Raw genomic sequence first — 25,090 nt, forward strand, 5'->3', positions numbered from 1 at the left:
GTATGTATATGCAAAACCTCCACCTGTTCTTTTGGATGGTCAGGGTGCCAAGGTAAAGGTCAAAAAGATTGATAAACTCAATCGTGAGGACATGCAACACTTCTGCCAATTGGAGGATTCCACTTTTCTTTCACCACAAATGTGTTTATTTTATTTGGGATCAAAATACGTTTTTGTTGTTTTCCCATCCATTGATGCCTTGAAAATGTTAACCTGCATATATATTTTTATTTTTAGAAACGATTTCAGTTTAATTAAATTCCCTGGGGGGGGGGAGGAAACAAATTCTCAATGTAAATGTGTATCGTGCAGCACCGCTCAGGGTAGTTCAAGTTCCGTCCCTTTACATGACAGTAATCCTGTCCCCACATTTTCCAGTGCAGTGGGTTATTTTGAATTGGAAGCAGTAGGTATGTTTTTGCTTTGTGCACGTAACCTGGGTTGTTGTATTTTATTTTATTTTATTTTCGGGAGAGATTGAGGCAGCTGTCAGTTTCCGATATATCACCCAAATAAAGGTATGTGTCAGAAGAACGTGTTGCATGTTTGGAACAAGATCTCACTTATGAGGGGCACTCTGCTAGTTTTATATAATGGATTGTGCAGCCAAGCCAAAGAGAACCTTTCCCTCTTGCATGTACCCTATATGCTTAGTCCCAAACCCACCTCCTGGGAATGTTTTTGTCATTCATGTGAAAGTATACTGTCTCCTCGTATCCTTGTCCTACATGAGATGTATGTACAAGTTCCTCCATTAAAATTAGATCACTGTTAGTAAATGGAGAGGAGGAAGAGTTGATCTTTTCAAGTCAATTCATTAGGAGGGCATTCATGGGAAAATCCAAGAGATGGGAAAGGAAATGTCAGGCATACATTGTCAAAATTCTGTTATTTGTATATGACCTTTAAATTCACTCCCACAACCTTCTCCCCTTATTGAGGTGATTATTATTTTTTGACGCCTTCATTTGTGGTGTACTCTGCTTTTTGTCAGGCTTCAAGCTTTCAAGTCACATTTTGGATTACTGCCTGACCCCGACATTTGCGGGTTATACGTTCCTGGAAAATGCCACAAATGTCGAATCCGCAAATGTCGGGGCATCGTTTCAATGGGAAAAAGGGGGATAGGTTCCTGGCGGTTCTTGACTTATGAAAAATTTACGCAAATGTCGACACTGCGAATGTCACGCATTGTTTCAATGGAAAAAGGAGGGATAGATCCTGGTGGTTCCTGTTTATAGGGGAAAATTTTTAAAGTTTAAAATCTCTTAGATTGCCAATTCACATGATTACAGTTTCATAAAAACAACACCAGGTACCGTTCACATTGTTGTTTTGAAGGAATGTGATTACAGTTTATTAAAAGTGCTTTACTAACCATACCTTAGACCTAAAAAAAATAACAGCAGGTACCGTTTCAAATTTTTATTTACAAACACACACACAACTTTTCAAATGATTATGATGAATTAAAAATAAAGTGAACTCAACGAACTCCACTGAAGGCGACGCAGGTGAGGTTGCTGATGAGTCGTGCACGGAAGGAGAGGCAGGAGAGTATGCTGATGTTCCTGAGATGGACGGACCAGGGTGAAAAAAAAAAGCATGATCGAGAGATGCCTGGCAGATTGTCACAGGTTTTGATGTTGCTCCTTGTATGGGAGCATCACATCATCCAATCCTCTTTTGAATATTGAGCACCAGCTCTGTGTCTGGATTGACATGTTGCAGCCTGTCAGTAATTGACCGCATGACCTGCAGCATCTCACCCAGGAACTTGACAGTGAGGTTGTACCTTGACACCTCTTCCTCCTCATCACTGCCTGCCTCCTCCCCCTCTTTGGAAATGTTGCTAATGGTGTCCAACTGCCCCTTGGTGAGCTCCTTGGCATGCGAAGTGATAAGATCATTCAACTCGTCAGGCGACGTGTCGTCAAAGCCTTTCCCTCCTACCTGCCGTGCCAATCCGGCAATTTCATGTCCCTCCTTGTTGTTAGGAAAGCCTGGAAAGTTATTCACTGCCTGTGGCCACAGGTTTTGCCAACAGGTGTTAATGGTGGAGGCTCTCACCTCACCCAGCGACTCTTTGATTGTGCCGATACAGCAGGCTATGTTGAACTCTTTCCAACACTGCCCGACGGTGAGCTCTGCGATCGCATTCAAAATGCGGAAAAAGGTGCGGTATGTATGATGTGTTTTGAAAGTGGAGATTACCACTTGCTAAAGTGGCTGTATCAGGGAGATGGTGTTGGGCAGCACGAAGATCACCCTGACATTTGAGTGAGGTGCTTTCCAGTCCACGTGATGGCCAGGAGCGTTATTGACGATCAGGAAACCTTGAAAGCAAAGTTGGTTTTTTTGTGCCAGGTACCTCTCCACCTGAGGGCCAAAACAGTTATGGAACCATTCCATAAAAACTGTTAGGTCATCTCAAGTCTGACTTGCTACAGGTACAATGTAAACCTGTACTAACCTGTTTCATGGTTGGGTTGTCGGCAACAAAACTGTCTCCTCCACCAGGTTTCCTTGTGAGGAGGGTGGATGGATATATGAATACTCTGCAGGATTTAAAACAAACCTGTTAAAGGGTGGAAGAACTCTTTGTGAGCCAACAGCCATCCATATCATGTGCCCAACTGTGAATGCGGATGTCCTCCTACAGTTGGGTTATTTTTTTCTTGGGGGTTGGTGGCAGGATTTGCACTCCGGTCACCGTAAAACACTTCATTCTGCAAAACACATTAAAAAACACAGAGAAAAGGGAGAACCCATTTCCTGGGAGTCCCTCCTTGCAGCAGACCTTCACAGGACAGCTCGCACAATGTTGGGATTGGGACAAAGCCTTCGGGACCCCCTTCTTTGATGGGAGGAAAAGCATAGTGTGACCTTCCTGGGTCGGATTGCGGTGGTGTGTGGCAGGGTGGTGCTGAGGTGTCGTCCACCAGATGGCAGTCTCCTTGGGTAAACCTGAGGTGGTCTCTTCAGGTGTGTACCTGGAATGTCCTATCCCTAAGAGAGGATGATCACCTGTCTCTGCTATCATCTGAGCTCCAGTGTTTGGACATTAGTATCGCAGCACTCTCTGAGGTTCGGAGACCGAATGGTGGTGATATAATAGCGGGTGGTTACACTGACTACTGGTCTGGTCACTCTGATGGTAACCATACTCAAGGAGTTACTGTATCTGTGTCAAATAGGCTGACTCATGATAATTGAGGAAACACCGGTCAATGAGCGTTTTATGAGATTGAGGATTTGTCAATCCTTTGGTGTCATTTCCCTGGTTTCTGTCCATGCTGGGACTGAGGAGAGTGATCTCACTGTGAAGGAGACATTCTACGCCGCGCTCGAGTCTGTGGTTGATTGGTGCCCCAGGCGAGATACTCTTCTCATCTTGGGGGATTTCATTGCATCGATTGGCACTGATAGGGATGGTTATGAGGCATGTGTTGGTCCCCATGGGTCTGGAACTGTGAACTTTTTTCTAATAGCCCTTAGTTCCTTGACTTTGCAAGAAGTCATGGACTTAGGGTGGCTGGTTCGTGATGTCGGCGCCCACAGCCTCATTGCTGCACTTGGCATTCAACCACTGGTGCTGTGGCAAAGGAGATTGACTATGTGTTCATTGATGTTCACTGGAGCATGATCCAGAACTGCAGGGTCTACCGAAGTGTGAAGTTCCTCAAAGAGAGGGACAAAATTGTTGTCCCTCTCTGGAAAGTGAAGGGTGATCGCCAGGATTGCTGCAGCTACCGAGGAGTGACGCTGCTCTCAGTGCCAGGCAAGGTCTTTGCTCCGATAATTTTTGATAGGGTTCACCACCATCTACTTGAGCACCAGCGCCTAGAGCAGTCAGGCTTTACATGAAAGAGGTGAACAATTGACCAACCGTATCCTTGCCCTTCGGGTCCTCACCGTATGCAGACGACAGTTTTGGCAGGTGCTGCTTGCAGCCTGTGTTGATATCTGCAAAGGATTTGATTCAGTGAATCGGGATGCCCTGTGGACGATTCTTGGTTTTATTGGTGTGCCACGAAAACTGATAAATCTAATTTCGAAACTATACTCTGGTACTGAGAGTTCTGTGAGGTGTGGTGGTTCCATGTATGACGTATTTCCATTTGCTGCTGGAGGTCATCAGGGGTGTGTGCTGCCCCCCTCCCCCCCCACTTTTTCGCATGTCTCGCCCTCCCGCACTTTTTAGAGCTTGTATGGACTGGATTCTGGCGAGGATGTCGGAGAGATCAAGCTGCAGTGTATTGTTTGGGAATGTCAAGATCTCTGACTGATTTCGCAGATGATTCAGTCATCTTTGCAGAGATGCTGGATATCTTTCTCGGGGTCCTCGCGGCGCTGAATGAAGTCAGCCAGTGGGATTACGTATTTTCTGGGTCAAAACAAAGATCCAGGCTTTCAATGACATCTTGGATGCTGCTATCTTGTCTGTACCTGTTTGTGGTAAGGAGGTTGAGGTCACAGAGCGATTCACTTACCTTGGCAGTGAAATTCATATCTCTGCATTTTGTGAGCCAGAGGTCAATAGACGTCTGGGTCGGGTTTGGGGAGTTGTGGATTCATTGGAGCATGGGGTGTTTAACTGTCCGTACCTATGCAGGACAAAATTCCGAGTCTTTACGTCTTTGGTGTTTCCAGTCTTGCTCTACGGATGTAAAACATGGACTCTGACTAGGGATCTGAGATGGAGACTTTGGTCCTTCGGTACCAGGTCTCTTCAGAGAATCCTTGGCCATCGCTGCTTGGACTGTGTGTTCAGCGAGCGGTTGCTGAGAGAGATTCAGATGAGATTTGTTACCTGCATAGTCCGTGAGCGTCAGCTGCGGTTGTACGGACATGTGGCTCGTTTTCCTGACACTGATCCCGCTCACCAGATTCTCTCAGTGAGGGAGCCTCGTGAGTGGAGGAGGCCATTCTGCCCTGTCGTTGCAGCAGGTTTATCAGCATCTCAAAGAGATAGTGATGGGCCAGCTGTCTGCCTGGTGGATGGCCAGACGGAGGCCCCTGGAGTACCGGTGGAAAGTGGACACAGCAACGCGCTGCTCTGACGCATGCTCCCTCCCATACCTAACATGTTATGACCATGAAAATTGTAGCCATTACCCATGCTTTCCAAAATACGGCAGCATGTGTTCTTGGCTTTGAGAGCAAGCAGGTTTCGGGAACAGGACAGCATCACGGGCTTCGTCATACAGTCCCCTTTTGCGTTTGTGCAGAGAGGATATATCCAGTCCCTTGCAGCCTTGAACCACAATGCTGTCCCTTTGTGCTTTGAGATAAACGTTTGCATTGGCATCTTTTTCCAAAACTGGCTGGTCTTGTCAGTGTTGAACACCTGATCTGGCAGGTAACCCTTCTCCTCGATGAGCTGTGCAAGTTGAACGGGGAGTGTTTGGGCTGCCTTGTGGTCTGTGGAAGCACGCTCGCCTGATTTGACGTTCCGGAGACCGTTACGCTTCTTGAAGCAGTCAAACCATCCTCTGCTTGCTCGGAATGGACTGGGGCCGCTTGTATACACCGCTCATACTCTCATCACTTGTGCTACTGCCACTCACGTCACACCCACGTCAGGCAGATACGCGTGCATACGTATCCCCTTCGCACGAATGAGAGTTCCACTTTAAGGCATGTTCTTCTGCGAGTTGTCCTCCATCCATACATTGAGAGCCTCTCCATCCTTTCTGTGTGGACATCCTGGACCTGGGTGACCTTGTGCTCGGTACAGCACTCGCAGCAACACTTTCTCGGATCGCCTTCTCGTTTCTCCGTATGTAGCGAATGGTGGATTTGTTGACTTCATACAATCTGTCCAGAGGCCATACTTTCTCCTCTCGAAAGCCGGTCCAGCAGCTCTACATTGTTGCTCAGTCCTTGGTGCTTCCAGTCTTGTTCAACTCATCACTTTCTTCTGCCTCTTGGGAGTCGATGTCTCTCCAGCACTGGTGTTGCGTTTGGGAGCCAGGTTTGATCAATGAGCGGAGCGAGAGGTAAAACACCAGTCAAGGCAGAGGGACGAGAAGAATCGTTGAGACTCAGGACACGCTGCACATAAGTACTCATGCAGAAATTGTGGGTAGCTCTGGGAGGGTGAGTAGTCTGCCCATTGTTTGTGGGAGATATAGGCGGGTAATCGCATCTTACGCATCGGGTTGCAGATGTGGCGACGTGTTTTAATTGTGTAATTCGCAGGGGATAACGTCTTACGCAGTTGGTGGTAGATGTGGTGAAGCTTTTTAATTGTGCAACTCGTGGGGATAACATCTTACCCAGCCAGTGATAGATGCAGTGGAGCGTTTTACTTGTGTAACTCGCAAGGCATGATGTGCCTCGGGTGGGGGGGAGAGGATTGGGGGTGGGAGGGAGTGCGGGGAGTGGGGTGGGTGGGGAGTGGGTGGGGTGGGTAGCGGGGGGAGGGGCGGGTGGGTCGCGGGGGCGGGGGGAAGGGTGGGGAGTGGGGGTGGGGCGGGTGGGTCGCGGGGGGGGAGGGGCGGGTGGGTCGCGGGCGGGGGGTGGTGGGTGACGTCTTGCACAGCAGCTTGTAGATATGTTGGAGCATCTTTATAGTGTGAATGGTGGGACATGCAGCACAGCTAGATTTATTGTGTAAATGGTAGGACATGTCATGCAGCTCACTTGTATCTTGGCTTGTGGAAGATGTGTTGTCGAACTGTTGTGCGTGTGGCTTGCGGAAGATATGTTTTTTTGCCCCTTTAAAAAAGCCGCCAATATGCGACACACAGGACCGCAAATGTAGAAGCAGGTGGTCACATTTTATCAAGAGTGAATATGCAGGGTCCGCGAATAGCGAATCTGCGAATGTCAGGGTCCGCCAGTACTGAACTCTTTTGCTCCTCCTTTTCCTTTCCGAAGTCGAAAGGTTGAATAATATTGGCACGTACATGCTGCTTCCTTGTATAAATTGTCACTTCTGCAACCTACCAATCTTTCCTGCCCACCCAATCTTCTTGAAAGTGTTTCAAATATTTCAAACAAGTAGGACAGACATGTCAAAAATTTTTAAGAACGAACAGAATTTCACCTTTCCCATTCAAAATCTATCACCATAACGGTGAATGAAGGATGCATGTGTATAACTGAGCTTTAAAGTTATTTATATCTTCTTTACCCAAGTTGATACCAGACAGGGATGTTTGCTGATGGTTTGCTTGAATGGTAATCTGAGAAATATGTGTTATGTAAATTTGTTAGTAGACTGTACTTATGTAGACTGTACTTAGCGTGTACTTATGAGTAGACTCATTTTCATTCCTGTATTTTTTTGCCCTTTTTTTCAATGACGTGTCTGTCAGAATACTGTGGTGTGCCTACAAAATGGAATCTGTAACAGACTTTTATTTCTCATGAAAATTATTTTGATGCAACATCTGTGACTCTCACAACAGGAGACCATCACATGGGTAGACTGTACCAGGTTTATTATTCCCATGCTTTTAAAAAGGAATTGGGGGATATTGTAATCAGCCCTGTCTGTTCTGTCTGTCCCTCCGTCCTTTGGCTGTCTTCTCCTTACTGGTTATACAGAAATTCACCAAATTTAGTACTTGTAATTACCACATGGCACGAACGTACGAGAGCAGTATCATTTTTGGCTCCACCCTCTGAAGCCCTGGTATTGGGTCAAAATATCAAGTACCAAAAATGCAATTATAGGCACATTTTTACCCCGTGGGGTCCGTGGGGTCTTTCACCCCACGGGTCTAAGCGTCGCTCGTGTTCTCTTTTCTTGTGTGCAGTTCATTTGAACGTCTATTTCTCCATTATTCGTGAACAGAATTCGATGAAAATCGACAGCATATACTAGACATATATGCGCTGGCATTAACTGAGCCCAAAGTACGATTGCGGCCCTTCGGGCCGAGGAACGGTCCTTTCGGCCCATTTTCTTAAAATTGTTATTGCTCGGTTATTCGTGGACGGAACCGAACCAAATTTGACAGATGTATTCTAGAGACCATTCCCCAGGCATTAACTGAGCCCAAAGTGCGATTCCGGCCCTTTGGGTCAAGAAACGCCCCTTTCGGCCCATTTTTTTTTTTTTTTATTTTTTTTTTTTTTGTATACCTTGGTCGAGGCTCGTATGAGAGCTAACACACAACTCACAGCAAGGAGGCATGAGACAAGAGGGGCGGGAGTGGAAGGGACAAAACAGTGGGGAACAGACACATTAGGTGAACTGTGGAAGGGAGAGGGATGGGGATGGGACGGGGAACATGGCGAAGAGAAGATGGACATTACAGGGACTTTCAGGAAGGAAAGCAGGAGAATTGAAGGAAGTGGGCTTGGGTGGATTATCGGGGGTAGAAAAGATCGAGGATTTGGATGGGGGAAGATAAGAGGTGGTGGTGAACAGCTGTTTTGAAAGCCTGGAGGGAAGAATGGGAAAGAATAGAGTGAGGAAGTTTATTCCAAAGGCGGGAAAAAAGAGGAATGAAAGAGTGAAGATGAGCAGTGATTCGTGATTTTGGCAGTTTTACCAGAAGGGGGTTGTTGGCGGACCTTGAGCGCCCTGTGGAAATGTGGTTGGGACAAATCGCAGAGAGAGCAGGGGGGGCAAGGCTGGAGAGGAGTCGGTAGAAGACAGAAAGACCACCGACCAACCTGCGGTGATTGAGTGAGAGGCCCAAAGACTCAGCTTCATTGCGGGAGATGCCAATGATCTTAAAAGCCCTGGTTTCGACAGCGTGAAGCCGAGAAAGGTGGGAGGCAGGAGCACCAGCCCAGAGGGGAGAGCAGTACTCCATCAGGCTACGGACAAAAGCTTTGTAAGTAGTCAGGAGCTCAAGAGGGCCGAGGAAGGACTTTGCACGACGGAGGATTCCCAGTCGGCGACTGGCTTTTGAGGCAAGGTTGGAAATGTGACTTTCCCAGGAAAGGTCATGGCAGATAGTGAGACCCAGAAGCTTGAAAGAAAAGACTTCTTCCAGAGGATTGTTGAGAAAGTGGATGGGGGGTTTTCTAAACGGTCCTTTCGAAGAGACATAGTGAGAGTGTGAGATTTGTGTGGATTGAAAGACATGTTCCACGTGTTGGACCAGTTTGTGATTTTATCCAGATCTGCAGTGAGCGAAGAAGCTGCTGCTTGCCGGTCTGAGGGATGACAGATGGTACGGCAGAGGGTGGAGTCATCGGCAAAGAGAAATAGAGGATTTTCCAGAGAGTCCGAGAGATCATTGATGAAAACCAGAAAAAGAACAGGGCCCAGAACGCTACCTTGAGGAACTCCAGCCTGCACAGGAAGAGGGGATGAAAGAACTCCATTTAGGGCCACACGTTGACTGCGACAGGAGAGGAAGTCTGCGAGCCATGAGTGGAGATGGCCTTGAATACCATGGGAAGAGAGTTTGGTGAGTAGGGCAGGGTGCCAGACTGTGTCAAAAGCACGTGATATGTCCAGGGATACGGCTCGGATTTCCTGTCTGGCATTGAGGACCTCCATCCATTGATGGGAGAGCAGTAGCAGCATATCCAGGGTAGAGTGACCTGGTCTGAAACCAAATTGATGATTGGAAATCAAGCCATTGGAGAAGAGGAAGGATTTCATGTCTGAAGCGATGATGGATTCCATAACCTTGCTGATGATTGGGAGAAGGCTGATTGGTCTGTAGTTACAGGGATCTGTTTTTGCACCTTTTTTATGCAGGGCAGTGATGTTAGCAGATTTCCAAGCAGATGGCAGATGACCTTGGGAAAATGAGAGGGTGAATAGAACAGAGTTTTCTTAAAATTGTTGTTTAAAAAAAAAAAAATTCAATGCGCTGTGCGATACCCAATGCAAAATTAAGTCGCAAACGATGATATGAAACTCGCCTCACTCTTGTGAGGTGTTCTGGTTTATTTTTTCTGATGCGATGAAAATCTTACCAAATTTCAAAACTATCTGTCGTCTCTGCTATCGTTCACCTGAGAGTTGTACGAATGAACTCCCACAGGGTATGTTCGCAATTCGAACTTGTTTAAACAGCTATTAATGAAACTTTGTATATGCAATCAACATTGGGGAAGTCATAAAATATGGAACAATATATTGTTACGGCTGTGGAAATTCGCATTACACCATAAAGTGTCCTCAGGTGAGATATATCGATAAGTTCATGTGTAGTTGGTCCACACCTGTTGTTTAGGGGGAATAACTGTGATTCATCCAGGCTGCGACGCTTTGAGTTCGCCATTTTTCTTTCTCTATCGTTATTTTGGACCATTAAGCCGCCAACAACTCAAACACCACCACCTTCGCCTCTTTACCTCCACAACTCCATCCCGCAAATATCGCTTCACCGCCATTCCCAAACGACGCCCGCCAACCACCAAACCACCACAGCAAACCCCCACCACCTTTGCCTTTCTTCTTCCACAACCATTGACCCCACCACCAGTCAACACCGAACGTCGTACTGTCCGAAGCCGTTCGGTGATTGCTGCCAAACGCAGCAAGCCGCGAGTGCAATGGATTCCTTACGGGAGAGAAATTCGGATCAGGGGAGGTTCACGCCCCTTTTCCTCCATCCAATGGGCGAGCGTCGGGCGGTGTGGCCCCGCCTCCAAGCGCGATGGATGTGAATTCTTCTCAGGAAGGAATACGGATCAAAAGAGGCTCACGCCCCTTTTTGCCACACCAATGGCTGAACAGAGGGTGGCGTGGCCCCGCCTCCAATCGCGTTTTGATCCTAAAATCTGCATACAGGCTCCTCCCGCGGTCTATAAAAGATGCGAGTCTGTGTGGAACTCGTTGTTGTAGTGTGGGGGTCGCTCGTCTCGTCGTTAGTGTCGTCTCGTCGCTGGACTCGAGCCACCTTCGCTTTCACAAGCGACCAAGCCAGCCAGCCATTCCCCTTGCTCGACCCTGAGCATCAACAATCCCCCACCCCACCATCCATGCTGAGATAGTGCCGGTGGCCCCGTTCATTCCCCACCCTAACCGTGGTGCCGACCAAACCGTGCTTGCGCGGAGCATGCCGGAGAGGGCTCACCGACCACGCCAGGGGCACGGAGTCGGGGCGCAGCTGCGCTGATATTGCGGCTTGCCCGCCATCGCGTCATGAGGACGCGGGTAAGACCTTTTCGGTCTCGTGGACCTGGCCGCTCCTCCAGGTTCCGCGCACATTTGGTCCACGGACCCCGTCTACCTCCCTGCCTATGGGGAGGTCTTTCCTGTTTATTTTGAATGAATGATGTGGCGCCGAGTCCAGACAAGTATAATTGTTTAAGTGTTGTAAATAATTATAGTCGGTAGTAGTGCTTTTGCTTTTGTTGCATTTTGCTTTTGCTGCACATTGCATTACTGCCTTACGTGCGTGTGTTGTGTGTGTGAAATAAAGGTGCTTTCTTGTTGAACTGTTTCCCGTTTTGTTTCGTCCTTTCCTTTGTTGAAAGTTCCATCTTTCATCACGTAAGGGATTGATAGTGGGTTTAAAACACCCGGTAAATAATCTGAACCGTCGAGGTCGACGATAACTCCACTCGGTTATCCCTGCAGCACGGAACGAGCCGTTTAAGCGGTTCGTGTCCGAAGTCGACCTGCGGCGAGTTACGGTCGACCACTCGCGCAGGTACTTAGGGAGGTCGAATTTGGCGAGCAACGCTATCCTGCGCGGGTGGGCAATTGGCACGATCATGGTGAGGTTAAACCCCCACCCGTGACTGGCTCCTGGCGGTAGTTCCAGGAGGGTCACGACTGAATTGTCCGTTCAGGTGGGCGACGTGTCGCGATTTGAGTTACGTGGCCGATCGTACGCCGGACGGGCCAAAATTCATAACAATATATATATATATATATATATAAATTGATCCCCCATTTCATGCCCCAGCAGGTGAGGACTTTGGATCACAGTGGTCCAAACTGAAGATTTTTTTTTAACTCAAAATTTGATATTGGGTCATTCCTGGTGGAACTTTTTGACATCTTTCAACCTTGCTTTAGGTGGGAAGTGTGGGGACTTGCAATGGCTCACCAACGACATTGCTCTTAAAAAAATAATTATTTTTTGTTGCAAAATTATTAAACAATTCGCTGTATAATGAAAATATAAAGTGAAGTCAGAAATTAGAGATATTTTTTTTGACTGCCCATGTGTCAACCATTTTATGTAATGTTTGATGCTTTGCACTTTGTATTATTACTTTTAAAGTTGTGGTGACCAATTCATTGTTTTACCAGAACCTGGGAGTGAATTCATTTGAGCAGCTTTGTCTCAATTATGCCAGCGAATTTTTGCAGCAGTTCTTCATCCAGAAGGTCTTCAAGGAAGAAAAGGTATGGAGTGCCTTTATAAGTAACTAGCTGAAGTACCCGGTAATACCCGGGAAATATGCCCTATTTTCCTCACGCTAGTTAGACTGAGGCATTGGTTGTATGGAGAAAATTAGGAAGGCTTCTTTTATTCCTCAGATTTATGGAAGGAAGGCTTTATGCTGCCGTAATTCTCAGAGAGGTCATAGTTGAAGGCGGCCTTGAGCCACTCAATGTTTCTAGCAGCAGTGGCAACTGTCCTTGCTGTCCTGCCAAAACCCGGACCTAGAAAGCTGGAACGTGAGTTTTTTGCTTCTCTCGCCTGTCGGTGTGACGCTGTATTTGCAGTTAGGCAACGCTTTCTCTCTGCAGCCGACTCTGCTTGCCTGGCTCGTTCATGAGCAGATATATCAGCAGGAAGACGACTCTCTCTCTGCAGCTGATTCCACTTGCCTGGCTATTTCATGAGCAGATCTATCAGCAGTTAGCTGTTGCCATGTGCGTGCAGTTCGAGAATTCAAATAACAGGAGAATGTGTATGTTTAAAAAGTCAACGAATACAAACATTTTGTATTTCAAAAAACCCTAGCGTTTTTAACCATGAAGCCTTTTGTTACGATTAATGCGCCGGCGCACTATTCGAAAGCCATTTTTGTTTTTTTTGTTTTTAATGGGAATTTTTTTTTTTAATATATATATATATATATATATATATATATATTTTCTTCATTTTTATGGAAAGCCACTTGGTGCATCTTGGAGCTGAATGTTAGGTCTATATGTGTGTAAAGTTTCATCAAGATCGGTTCACTGGTCTAGGAGCTTATTGGTAACAAACAGACAGAAGGACTGCCATTTATGTAGTAGAGAGAAGATGCATTACTTTCCATATCAGATCGGAAAATGTCTTGCTCTGTGTGATCACTCAAATTTTTGGTGCACACCCCTTTTTCATGGAGTCTTGACTCTGCATGATTTCTAACAATACTACCAACAAGCAACGAAATTGCAATGGGTGATTGCTTTGTCTCCTTGATGGAGTGACTTTTTGCGTTCAGTGAAAAAGTTAAAATGTTATGGTTCAAGTGCCAGTCTTTTGGCATTTAATATATATATATATATGTGTATATATATATATATATATATATATATATATATATATATATATGTATATATATATATATATATATATATATATATATATATATGTATATATGTATATATGTATATATGTATATATATATATATATATATATATATATATATATATATATATATATATATTACTTTCTTCCTGGTATTCTACCCATTGGCAGGTTCAGTGTTGTCAAAGCAGCCCCATGGCAAGTATTTAACTCAATGGTTTGCTTTTGCCATCCCAGGGGTAGTCAGGGCAGGAATCTGTATTTTAGCCAAGGAGTTGACGATACTTCGCCTGCTCTTCACGAAGGACACCAGAGGATCTTTAATGACCACCAACTAATGCTTGTGGATGAGATGCCAGTTTCATGTCCACCCGAGTATCAATAACACATCGATACCTCACCATGCCTGCGAACAGATTATAGCTTGTAGTTAGGGAATTTTAGCAAATTGTATTGACCATCTGTGAAAAAATTGCGCACCAAAAAATTTCTTCACTAACATATTCATCGAGGTGTCTACTAACACCTATCAATTAGTGCAAACCCAAATCCTTGTGGAAAATTCTAGGGAGGCAATTAAGGTTCGGGTGTTCAGAGGGCCTGCGCGAAAAAATCGGAAAATTAACTTTTGCCAATACAGTATTGACTTGTGGGATGTCTGACTAGGAGTTTGTTGGGGTGCTGAATTGATTCCAACCATTATTTTTGAGAAAAAAACACTCCTTGATCATATAAAATGTATTTTATTGACATTTTTAACAGAACTGTGCTGAATGGAAATGTTGCTTCGTCAGCTTTTACAACCTTATTCATCAAACTCCCCAGTATCTTCCTCACTCCTCTTGTCATCCAGCTGGTTTATGTTCAGGCAAGAGTTACCATGACAGATGCCGCAAGCAGAAATACACTTGACTCCTTGCTTTTTACAGCAGCACCTGAGTGAGCTGCAGTCCCCCGCACAGTTGCAGCTGGCAAACGACAGGAGGTAGTCTGGTGCAATGTGGTCTGTAGAAGGGACTGGTGCATATCCTTGCTCAGTGAGTTGCCATCCATAGTCCCAGGCATCCAACGATGGACTTTGCAGCATCAGCCAGTCTCTAGTCTGGAGGTAAGCTCGGAGAGAGTGCTGTGCTGCACCTCCTGTTGTCGGGGGGAGTTTCTCAGGTTTCATGCTCCCAGTAGCAGCTCGCTTGCTGAAGATATCGAATCTCAAGTCTTCCAAGTCTTTGGAGGATTTCCCATGGAACATGAGCATGAAAAGATCACAGCCTGCTTTAATGATATCACCTTTCTCAGCTCAGATGTCCATAAACATGTCCATTGCCCTCTCTGCTTCATCAGTCTTGCAGAGCTTGCTTAGCAAAGTTGGTTTGCTAAACCCAAAAATTGCAGACACTGTTTCGCAGCCAGAGAAGCTGTGCAAGAAGATGAGATACCTCCGATATATCTCTGGGAGGGCCTCCCGGATCTTTCCGACATCGTAAGATGTTTCTTTGGCTGTCGTGAGGAAGATCGGATGGTCTGCAACATGATGAATCAGCATAACCAGGACGTCTGTGTCCTCAGCTCTCACCTCGACAGGGGACTCTCTTGCCTCATCTTGAGCTGTGCGGACGATGGAGGTGTTGGCATCATAGGAGCATTGCTGTACACTGATTCCATTCCTACTAAATGTCTCAGCAAGGAGCAGAACGAGCTGGGCTTTGTTACAGCGCGTGCGCTGTATACAATTGCACCGAGTTTGAAATGTCTCCGCCGGCATCTACCACGTCTCCGGTGTCCCCCGTGTCCCCCCCCCCCACATGCCTCAATACAGCCAATGACGGCCGTCCGGTAGATGCAGTGCGTAACCTCAACGGAAATGGCGACAATTGATGGAAATACCCGAGTATTTCAATGGAAATTTGTGAAACTAATGTGTTTTTTTTATGTGAAAACCATTTAATTTATTGCTTGACGGAAAAAAAACGAAGAAACTCGCCCCTCATGTACGAACGAAAGACGTCACTTCCGCCCACCATCGCATTTCGTGCCGATCGCCGAATGCTGAAAGCGAAGTTCTTCTTATGCTATCATTCTTTTGCGGTCCCCTGCCACGCTGTATTAAACGATTTCATTCCTTCTCTTATATATAAAGGTGCTTATCACAATAATAACAAGATTTTTACATTTCAAATATTAAGTACGCTTTTTAATTGTTTTTCAACTGGAAAAGCATAAATTGCATATTTTAACATTAGTGTACTCATTTGCTTCACCACACGCGCTGTATTGAAGGATTTCACTTGTTCTTATCGAGGAACTTTTCTCTTGCAATGATGATTTTGAGATCCAGACGAATCTGAATGTCACAGCATGCATTCTTTGTTCGTCTCAAGTGGTCATGGTCCTTGGTGGAGCTGCCATATCCGTCAAAGACCACCGTTATCCAGAGGCGATGGCTCCCCATGGACTTCACAAACCGGAGGTAGCTCTCGGCAACATCCTTCCAAGTAAGGTTAGCCTCCCACTTGACATTGTGCAGGAGCCACCCACCATCAACCACAAGGCTTGTGCAGGGGGGTTGTTCGACAGATGCCACACATGCCTTCAGGGACCTTGCTAGGGCAGCCTTGTCTGGCTTTCGCAACTTTTGATTTTTGTCAAACAGAGACATCGGTTTTGGCGTCAACTCAAAGCGCAGAGCTTCTTTGGTCTTGACTTCATGCTCACTGATGACAATGAGGCGGTTGAATAGCTTCAGTGAGTCAATGACTAGCTTCTCGCCATTGATTTTGGGTCCAGATCTGAGGCTTGCAAGTGATTTGACCTTGTGTTTGGATACCATTGCATCCACAACAGTTTTCCCATCCATCTTAGCCTGTATGGCTCTGCCAACTTCTTCTGCTTGATCAGCATTAACTTGGTCTTCGGGAGTGCTGCTGAACCCAGTTGAGAAGGACACCAGAGTCTTCTTGTCTCGTGTGGCATCGAAATGGTTGACTTCCTCCAACCACCCAACTTTGGTGTTGACAGCATTGTTATCTCTCTTCATTTGGGCTCTTTTAACGTTGGTGTGGACAGGTACCCCACATTTGACCATGCTTTTTTCAAGCTCTTGGTGAATGAACGAGAAGTGGTTCAGAGTCTGAACCCAAGACTTATGAGAAGACTCATTCTGAAAGCGGCCTCTGTTTAGACCACCGGAGGATTTTGCCTCACGCATGAGTGTGGTTTCAAAAATGTTGTATGCTGGTTTCAGCACAATTTGAACAATCTGAATCAATTGAGCCAAATTACCGCAAAACACAGTCTGAGATATCTAAAAATGTATCATATCAATATTTTACGGCCAGGGATTCATTTTTCCTCAAATCTAATGGTTGGAATCAATTCAGCTCCCCCAAAAAACCCTTAGTGAGACATCCCACAAGTCAATATTGGAAAAAGTTAATTTTCCGATTTTTTTTTTTTTTTTCCCGCAGGCCCTCTGAGCACCCGAAATTTGATCGCCTCCCCAGAATTTTCCACAAGGATTTGGGTTTGCATTAATTGATAGGTGTTAGTAGACACCTCTGAATATGTTGGTGAAGAAATGTTTTGATAAGCGATTTTTTATTTATTTATTTATTTATTTTTTATTTTTATTTTTATTTTTATTTTTTTTTTTTGTTCACAGATGGTCAATATAATTTGCTAAAATTCCCTAACTATTGGCCGAGATTCAAAGCCAAGCTAGACAGTTCAGAGTCAAATTTGTATACCTCTAGGCCAGCGCTTCTCAACCTTTTTTACCCTTGAGGAACCCTTGAAATGGTTTTCATGTCTCAGGGAACCCCTGCATAAAAATTATTATATACCATTATTAATATCTAGCTGTTTTATATTTTTATCGTAGTTCACGTGGTAAATATAATATATTTTTTTCGGATACCTGGTTTAAGGAAAAAATGACCCCCTTTTTGTCAAATTTATTGGCAATGAAAAAAAAACATACTGCTCGTTTATGAGACCTCACAACGAGGTTTTAATTCACAAAAAAAAACTTTTTTAAATAAAAAAAAAAACACACACCTCATGTAACTTGATCAACAAAACTTAAACAAATAAAGCTGAAGCAATAAAGGTAAACACAAGAACTAACACAGAGAGAGAGAGAGAGAGAGAGAGAGAGAGAGAGAGAGAGAGAGAGAGAGAGAGACAGAGAGAGACAGAGAGAGACAGAGAGAGAGAGAGAGAGAGAGAGAGAGAGAGAGAGAGAGAGAGAGAGAGAGAGAGAGAGAGAGAGAGAGAGAGAGAGAGAGAGAGAGAGAGAGAGAGAGAGAGAGAGAGAGAGAGAGAGAGAGAGAGAGAGAGAGAGAGAGAGAGAGAGAGAGAGAGAGAGAGAGAGAGAGAGAGAGAGAGAGAGAGAGAGACTGAGACTGAGACTGAGACTGAGACTGAGACTGAGACTGAGACTGAGACTGAGACTGAGACTGAGACTGAGACTGAGACTGAGACTGAGACACTGACTGACTGACTGACTGTGCTTCCTCGCGCGAAGTCAGTCAGTCAGTCAGAGAAGATAGATGGACACCGTGCATGCGTCCCGTACTTGAGTCAGTCACTCGATGATACACGAATCCGCCGCATACAGGACGTCCACTAACCAGTGAGGGCGGTTTCACACTGGCGCCATATAGACATCGTTAAATACATTCCCTATGGTTGTTATGATTGTAAATAATATAAGAGGTTGAAGTCTCTATTATAATAACCAAGGAGTTTCCAACAATATGCCGTACGTGTATAGTAAAATTACGAATATTAAATAAAAACAAAAAGTACTCAAAAATACATTAGCCTATTTATTACTGTTTCTCGCGGAACCCCTACGACCTCTTGCGGAACCCCGGTTGAGAAACACTGCTCTCGGCTATCTTTCCAGTGCCACCAAATATCATTGGCATATACCAGCTACGAGAGAGGATGTTCTAATGCATACCAGGTTCCCCCACATAATTTCTGGATTTTCATGCTATGGCTATGATGGGGATTTATGAATGTCTATGGACAAGATACAACAATTCAAAATGTGCCAATATTTTTCTTAGAATTCTCAGCGCACAAAGGCATGCGCAGGCACGCGCAGGCATGCGCGCACGCACGCACGCACGCACGCACGCACACACACACACACACACACACACACACACACACACACACACACACACACACACACACACACACACACACACACACACACACACACTTATCCTGAAGTTATTGATGCAACTTGTGAGAAGAATAGATGATGATGATGATGATGATGATAATAAGTCGTGTTGGATCATTACCTCAAGGTTAATACGAACGCCGTGGCCATCAGCCGAGTGCATGAGTGTTTCAATGATGCTGTCTGTGTTTGTATGTCGGCAGAATAACTGGGCAACAAGGGAAGCTAGAATCGTCAGATTTGGCATGGAGTTTCATATTGTGAATGTAATGCCTCAGACGCATTCAACTTTGAGCTCATAAGGAAAAAAAAATAAACTGTAAATTAGTACAGGACTATATCTACTCAATGCTCAAATCCAGGAGTATTATCACTTTTTCATTTATACATGAGAATAAATACTCACGACCATGCCATGCAACAGTATAGGTTTGCACCCTCTCGGGCAGTATTCCAATCCTCGAAAACACTGGCACGAGTCCACCTCCATTGTGTGTGCTGTCGTCATTATTATTAGGGTACCCTGTGAGTACAGGGTACCCTATTGTTTTCCTTCTGTTTATTATTATTACGCATTATTATTATTATTATTATTTTTCCGCCGGCATTTTGCACCCTTTTTCGCTTTAAAAATCATTTTCTCTGGAACACTAAGTCCGATCGACAGGAAATTTTCACCATAGTATGTATCTTTTTTGATAGCACAATCACGTTATAATTATGACGTCATTGGTCACGTGGTACGGTCGCCATCTTGAAAAAAGCGATAAACTTTGGACATCTGTATCTCGGAAACCGTGCAATGGAAAAATTTTTCGTTTGATACATTTTACTAAGCTCCCTATGGGGAACACGTGTTATTTTTCGTGACGTCATAGGTGAAGCGATATACCGGTGAAAATTCGTCAAGTAGAACGCCATATAGGAAAAATCTGAAAAATTCTGAGCGTCATCTACACCAAAATTCATCGTCAAAAATGTTTTTTTTGACGTCATTGATGACGTAATTCGGCCGCCATCTTGTTTTTTAGTGTTTTTTTTAAAAAAAATCTTCTTCTCCAGAACGGCTGTGCAGATTGAGGCGAAACTTTACAGGCACATTCCCCCTGAGGTCCTCTTTCAAGTTTGTTAATTTGTTGTTGATACGTCACATGATTTGGTGGCCATCTTGAAAAAACCTTAAAACCTTCAAACATCTTCTTCTCCAGAAGCGCTGGTCCAATGAAGGCGAGATTTCAGAACTATATTCGTGACATGTATGCGATACAAGTTTGTTAATTTCAAAGTGATAGGTCACATGGTTTGGCCGCCATGTTGGATTTAAGAAAAATATTAAATAATGTTTTCTCTGGTATTTCATAAGCCATCAAAGCGAAAATTTGCAAGTGCCTTCCTCGCTCAAGTCTGCATACATGGTAAAAAATTTTTACCTCAGAAGTCACATGGTTTGGCGGCCATCTTGGATAGAAAAATAGACTTTATCCGATTTACACGAAACTTCACGCACTTGTTCGGGTCGACGATGGAAAGCAGAATTTAAATTTATGATATCATAGGTCACAAGGTTCGGCAGCCATCTTGGATTGAAAATGAATAAATTTTAAAAATCTTCTTCTCCAGAAGGGCAAGACAGATGAAGACGAAACTTCACACATATATTCCCCATGAGGTCCTTTCTCAAGTTTGTTAATTTGTTCTTGATCGGTCACATGGTTTGGCGGCCATCTTGAAAAAACCCTAAAACCTTCAAACATCTTCTCCAGAAACGCTGGTCGGATGAAGGGCAGATTTCAGAATTATATTCGGGACACCTAGGCGATATAAGTTTGTTAATTTCGAATTGATAAGTCACACGGTTTGGCCGCCATGTTGGATTTAAGAAAAATATTAAATAATGTTTTCTCTGGAACCGCTTAAGCTAACGAATCGAAAGTTTGCAATTATCATCTACCACTGTGTGTGCACAGGTGGTAAAAATTATGATGTCACACGTCACATGGTTTGGCGGCCATCTTGGATAGAAAAACGCACCTTTACCGATTAACACGAAACTTCACAGACGTGTTCCAATACCCAGTTGGAAGCAGAATATATATTTGTGATGTCATAGGTCACATGGTTCGTCAGCCATCTTGGATTGAAAAATAATATCTTAAAACGTCTTTTTCTCTGAAACGACTGAACAGATCCAGGCGAAACTCCACCACTATGACCGCCTCTCCATGACGAATAAAAAGTTCTCACCCCCTTTTTGAGGTACGACGCAACGTTTGGCAGCCATATTGGATTGAAGGAAAAATATTAATTAATGTTTACTCTGGAAATACTGCATCAATAAATGTGAAACATTAAGTTTATGGTGGAACGCTCATGCGGAATGAGCGTTTGAAATTTCAACGGGATCGGGCCCAGGGTTTGGCAGCCATGTTGGTTTTAAGAAAAATATTAAATAATGTTTTCTCTGGAACTGCTTAACCTGGAGAAGCGAAAATTTGCAGTTATCATCCAGCATCGTGTTTGCACACGTGGTGCAAATTATGACATCACAAGTCACATGGTTTGGCCGCCATCTTGGATTGAAGGATAAATATTAATTAATGTTTACTCTGGAACCGCTGCCTCTATATATGCAAAACTTGACATTTATAATTCAGGTGCTATGCTAAACAAAAGTTTAAAATTTCAACCTGATCGGTCACACGGTTTGGGAGCCAGAATTATTTATTTATTTGAATCTGGAAGCCAGTAATAACGAAATTGAATGCTTTGTGCTGCCCGGTTCGCAACTCGTCTGTTCCGCGCCGTCTCGAAGCAGGCCTGTGTTTGTATCACTCTTAAATAATGTTTTCTCTGGAACCACTTTCCCGATCAAAGCGAAACTTTGTGACTGTCATCTGCAGAAAGTCCCATGTTTTATCAAAAGGCGGACGGACTGGGTACCCGGTCATCACTGCCAGCAGTTATAAAGTGGCAGTTCTAGTTATGATTGTTATTCGTAGCAAAATCCGCTCTGTAAATGAGCTGCTTTCAAGGAAAATGACTGACTTGGTTACATGTGTGACAGATCAGTGTGATTGCGTTTTGGTCTATTTGCCATTTCTTGATGGTATGGAGCTGTAGAAAGTAACATTCTTGGTTGAAATGTCATATAATTATCTTGATTTCTCCATTGTCTCCTAATGATCTTGTCATTCATGTAACATTTGTAAGAAACTCTTCCATTAAAAAGTTTTTTTTTATAGTTGAAATTAGCCATTGGGAGTTTTCAAAGACATCACTGAAAACCTCCAATGGCAAATTTCGACCGTTAAAAAAAATACTGGAGAATAGTTGGCACGAATACGACACCTTTTTTTTTTGCATTGCATGATGGATGTTAGGAGGAATATGAGCAAGAGGGCTTGTCATGGGTGGACGTGGATTTTGAAGACAATGCACCTTGTCTGGATCTGCTGTCCAAGCCTCCCAGTGGCATCTTACACATCCTGAAAGAACAGTCTCTCTGTACTCAGGTTCTGCTACAATTAAGTGCAATAACCTCCAGTTCTGGGATTTTTACACCTGTTGGTTGAATCTGCGCTCCACCATACAGATAAAATGACTAATTATTGTAAGTCCTGCACAATAAAACCTGTATATTAAAAAAGTTTGAGAACCAATGCTTTACTGGGAAGGGGAAAGCGACTTTCAAGCCACCCTGTTTGATATAAAAAAAAGTTTTTATTTTTCATTTTAAATCTTGCATTTCTTCTCACTATCGCCTTTTTGACTTACTCAGGCAAATATAGCATTCCTTTCTGTAGTAATTATCTGCAGACTACTGCAGTCGAACAGGTTACCAACTATAGTATATGAGAGTGCCACTCTCGTATACTATAGTTCTAACTGGAGCATTTTTGCCTGGGTATTCTCCTCTCACCATTTTATCTTTCTCACATGACTTGGATGTGTGTGTATTCTTCAAGCAATTCATGTGCGCAGGCCACAGATCACACATTCCTGCAAAAATGCCATTACCGCAATGCTGACAGCTCTTTGTATGACCGGCCACGCCTCCCGCTGCCTCAATTCACGGTCAATCACTATGCTGGGCCTGTCACCTACCAGGTTTATTTTATCATTTTGTGTTTAAGCACTAATTTATTGCTGTATTTTACGATTGTTATTCCTGTTGAGTTTACTTTCCCGATGCATCTTTATCCCTTATATTTCACAATTTATTTCAAAATGTTACCGACTGAGTTATGACTTTTACTAATCTGTTAGCTTATCCTATGATGACCTGCACTTGGTTTAGCACTTTCTCTCTTTCCTTTCCTTGTTGCCAGGTAAATGACATCTTGGAGAAAAATCGTGACTGGGTGATGGCTGATATTCTTTCTCTTCTGCGGAGCAGCCTTTGTCCAGTAAGAACTAAGGAATAGGGGGTGGGTCGGGAGGGGGTACTTTGCCCAGAATACACTGCACAATGATGAATAGAATATATATATATATATATATACACACACACACACACACACACACACACACACACACACACACACACACACACACACACACACACACACACACACACACACACACACACACACACACACACACACACACACACACAACAACAGTTTTGTTATTATCAGAGCTCCTGTCAGTGTTGGAAGTTCTGATAGGAGATGGTGCAGAAGTAACAAACATACTGTTGCGGATTCGCGCCCGCCGGCGTGCGAACGGCCACGTAACTCGAATCGCGGCACGTCGCCCACCGGACGGACAATCCAGTCGTGACCCTCTCGGACTAACGCCGGGAACCAGTCACGGGTGGACCTTTCGGCCTCACCACGATCGTGCCAATCGGCCCCCGCGTGGGATAGGGTTGCTCGCCAAATTCGACCTACCTAAGTACCCACACGGAGGGTAGACCGGGCGATCGCACCTCGCCGCAGGTCGACTTCGGACACGGGCCACTTTAAGCGACCCGTTCCGTACTATCGGGATAACCGAGCGGTGTTATCGTCGGCCTCGACGGTTCGATTAATTATCGGGCGTATTCAGCCCACTACCAACCCTTTACGTGAAGTAAGATGGAGATTCAATGAAAGAAAAGACGAAGCGAAACGGGAAAACAGTTCAACATAATTCACATTTATTTCGCGATGGCACACGGAAAGCACACATATACAATTACACCAAAAGCAAATGTAAAAGGAGAAGAAACACACAATATTACACAAAAAGCAAATATAAAAGAAGAAGACAATGCAGAGCTATCCGACTACCGAGCACACGGCAACACTTATACAATTTTACTTCACAGACGGCGCCGACAACACATATACCCAAAGCAAAAGAAAAAGAACCACCCTCCAGGATGAGGGGGGTAGGCGGGCCTGGGGCCGAGACCGCGTCGGGCCTACCCGTCTGATGATGAGACGCAAAGTGGCGGTGGCGCCCCAACTCCGCGGGCCTCGCGGACAGTGTCTGGTAGGGGGTGGGAAAGGGGCCCCCTTGTCGCACTATCTCAGCGTGGGGGGAAACAGGAGGGGGTTGTTAATGCTCGGGGGATGGAGGATATCTCCCTGTCTCGGGTCCCGCGACGAGCGTCTCCACCACGACCTCGGTCGCGCCGCCGGCCTCTCCCTCCGCAGCTCCCCGACTCCGACGCGAGCACCCCCTCAACCGCCTTCGCCGCCGCCGCCTCTCCACAGCTTCGTCCGATCGCCCTCTCCGTCTCCTCTCTTGACTCGTCCCAACTCTTCACTGGCTCCGCGAACTCCCAACTGACTCGACTGACGAACGCGGCCCCTTATATGCCCCGTGGCTTCGCCCCTTCACCTTTGACCCTTTACCTCCGACCCTTCACCTCTAACTGGCTCCCCATTGGACCGAGGAAAAGTGGGCGTGAATGCTTTTTGATCCATGAATTTGCATATAGCGACCACGCTCCAACGCCCTGGAGGCGGGGCCAAATCGCCCCACGCTCACCGATAGGACGGAACAGAAGTGGGCGTGAGTCGTTTTTGATCCGTTTTCTTCGGAAAGTCTGTGATGTTTCTGAACACGCTGCTCGGTGCGCGCCCTGCACGAGTCCAGTATCGGTGCTCACAAGTGGCGCAAGAATGGTGGTGATGTGATGGTGGCGAGTTGTGACGGTAAAGGTCGTGGCTGTTGTTGTGAAGCGGCGTTGTGGTTGGTGGTTGTTGTGTGATGGCTGTTGAGACGTGGTTGGTGGTGGTAGTAATGGCGGCTGGTCCAAAATAAAGATAGTAAAAGAAAAACGGCTATCTAAAAGGGTTGCAGCCCGCATGAATGACATTTATTCCCTCTAAACAACGGGTTTGGGCCTAACTACACATATACTTACAGAGATATCTCACCTAAGGGACCTGAATGGTGGTTTGCGAATTTCGTCAACCACAACACAACAGTTTTGTTATTATCAGAGCTCCTGTCAGTGTTGGAAGTTCTGATAGGAGATGGTGCAGAAGTAACAAA

At 45.0% G+C, this 25,090-nt stretch overlaps 1 protein-coding gene across 1 annotated transcript in view; it reads left to right on the top strand.

Annotated features, from left to right (window-relative positions):
• The window catches only part of LOC147031310 (unconventional myosin-XV-like), an 89,429-nt gene that overhangs the window by 31,821 nt on the left and 32,518 nt on the right, over window positions 1-25,090 (top strand). The window contains exons 13-16 of the mRNA XM_085861538.1: window positions 12,191-12,286; window positions 21,982-22,113; window positions 22,583-22,708; window positions 22,930-23,007. Coding sequence (XP_085717664.1) covers window positions 12,191-12,286; window positions 21,982-22,113; window positions 22,583-22,708; window positions 22,930-23,007 — 432 coding nt within the window. The remainder of the gene's footprint in view (window positions 1-12,190; window positions 12,287-21,981; window positions 22,114-22,582; window positions 22,709-22,929; window positions 23,008-25,090) is intronic.

Source organism: Eptatretus burgeri, chromosome 2 (assembly GCF_056783735.1).
Source record: "Eptatretus burgeri isolate ZD-2024b chromosome 2, Ebu_testis_v1, whole genome shotgun sequence".
NCBI classification, from domain to species: Eukaryota; Metazoa; Chordata; class Myxini; order Myxiniformes; family Myxinidae; genus Eptatretus; species Eptatretus burgeri.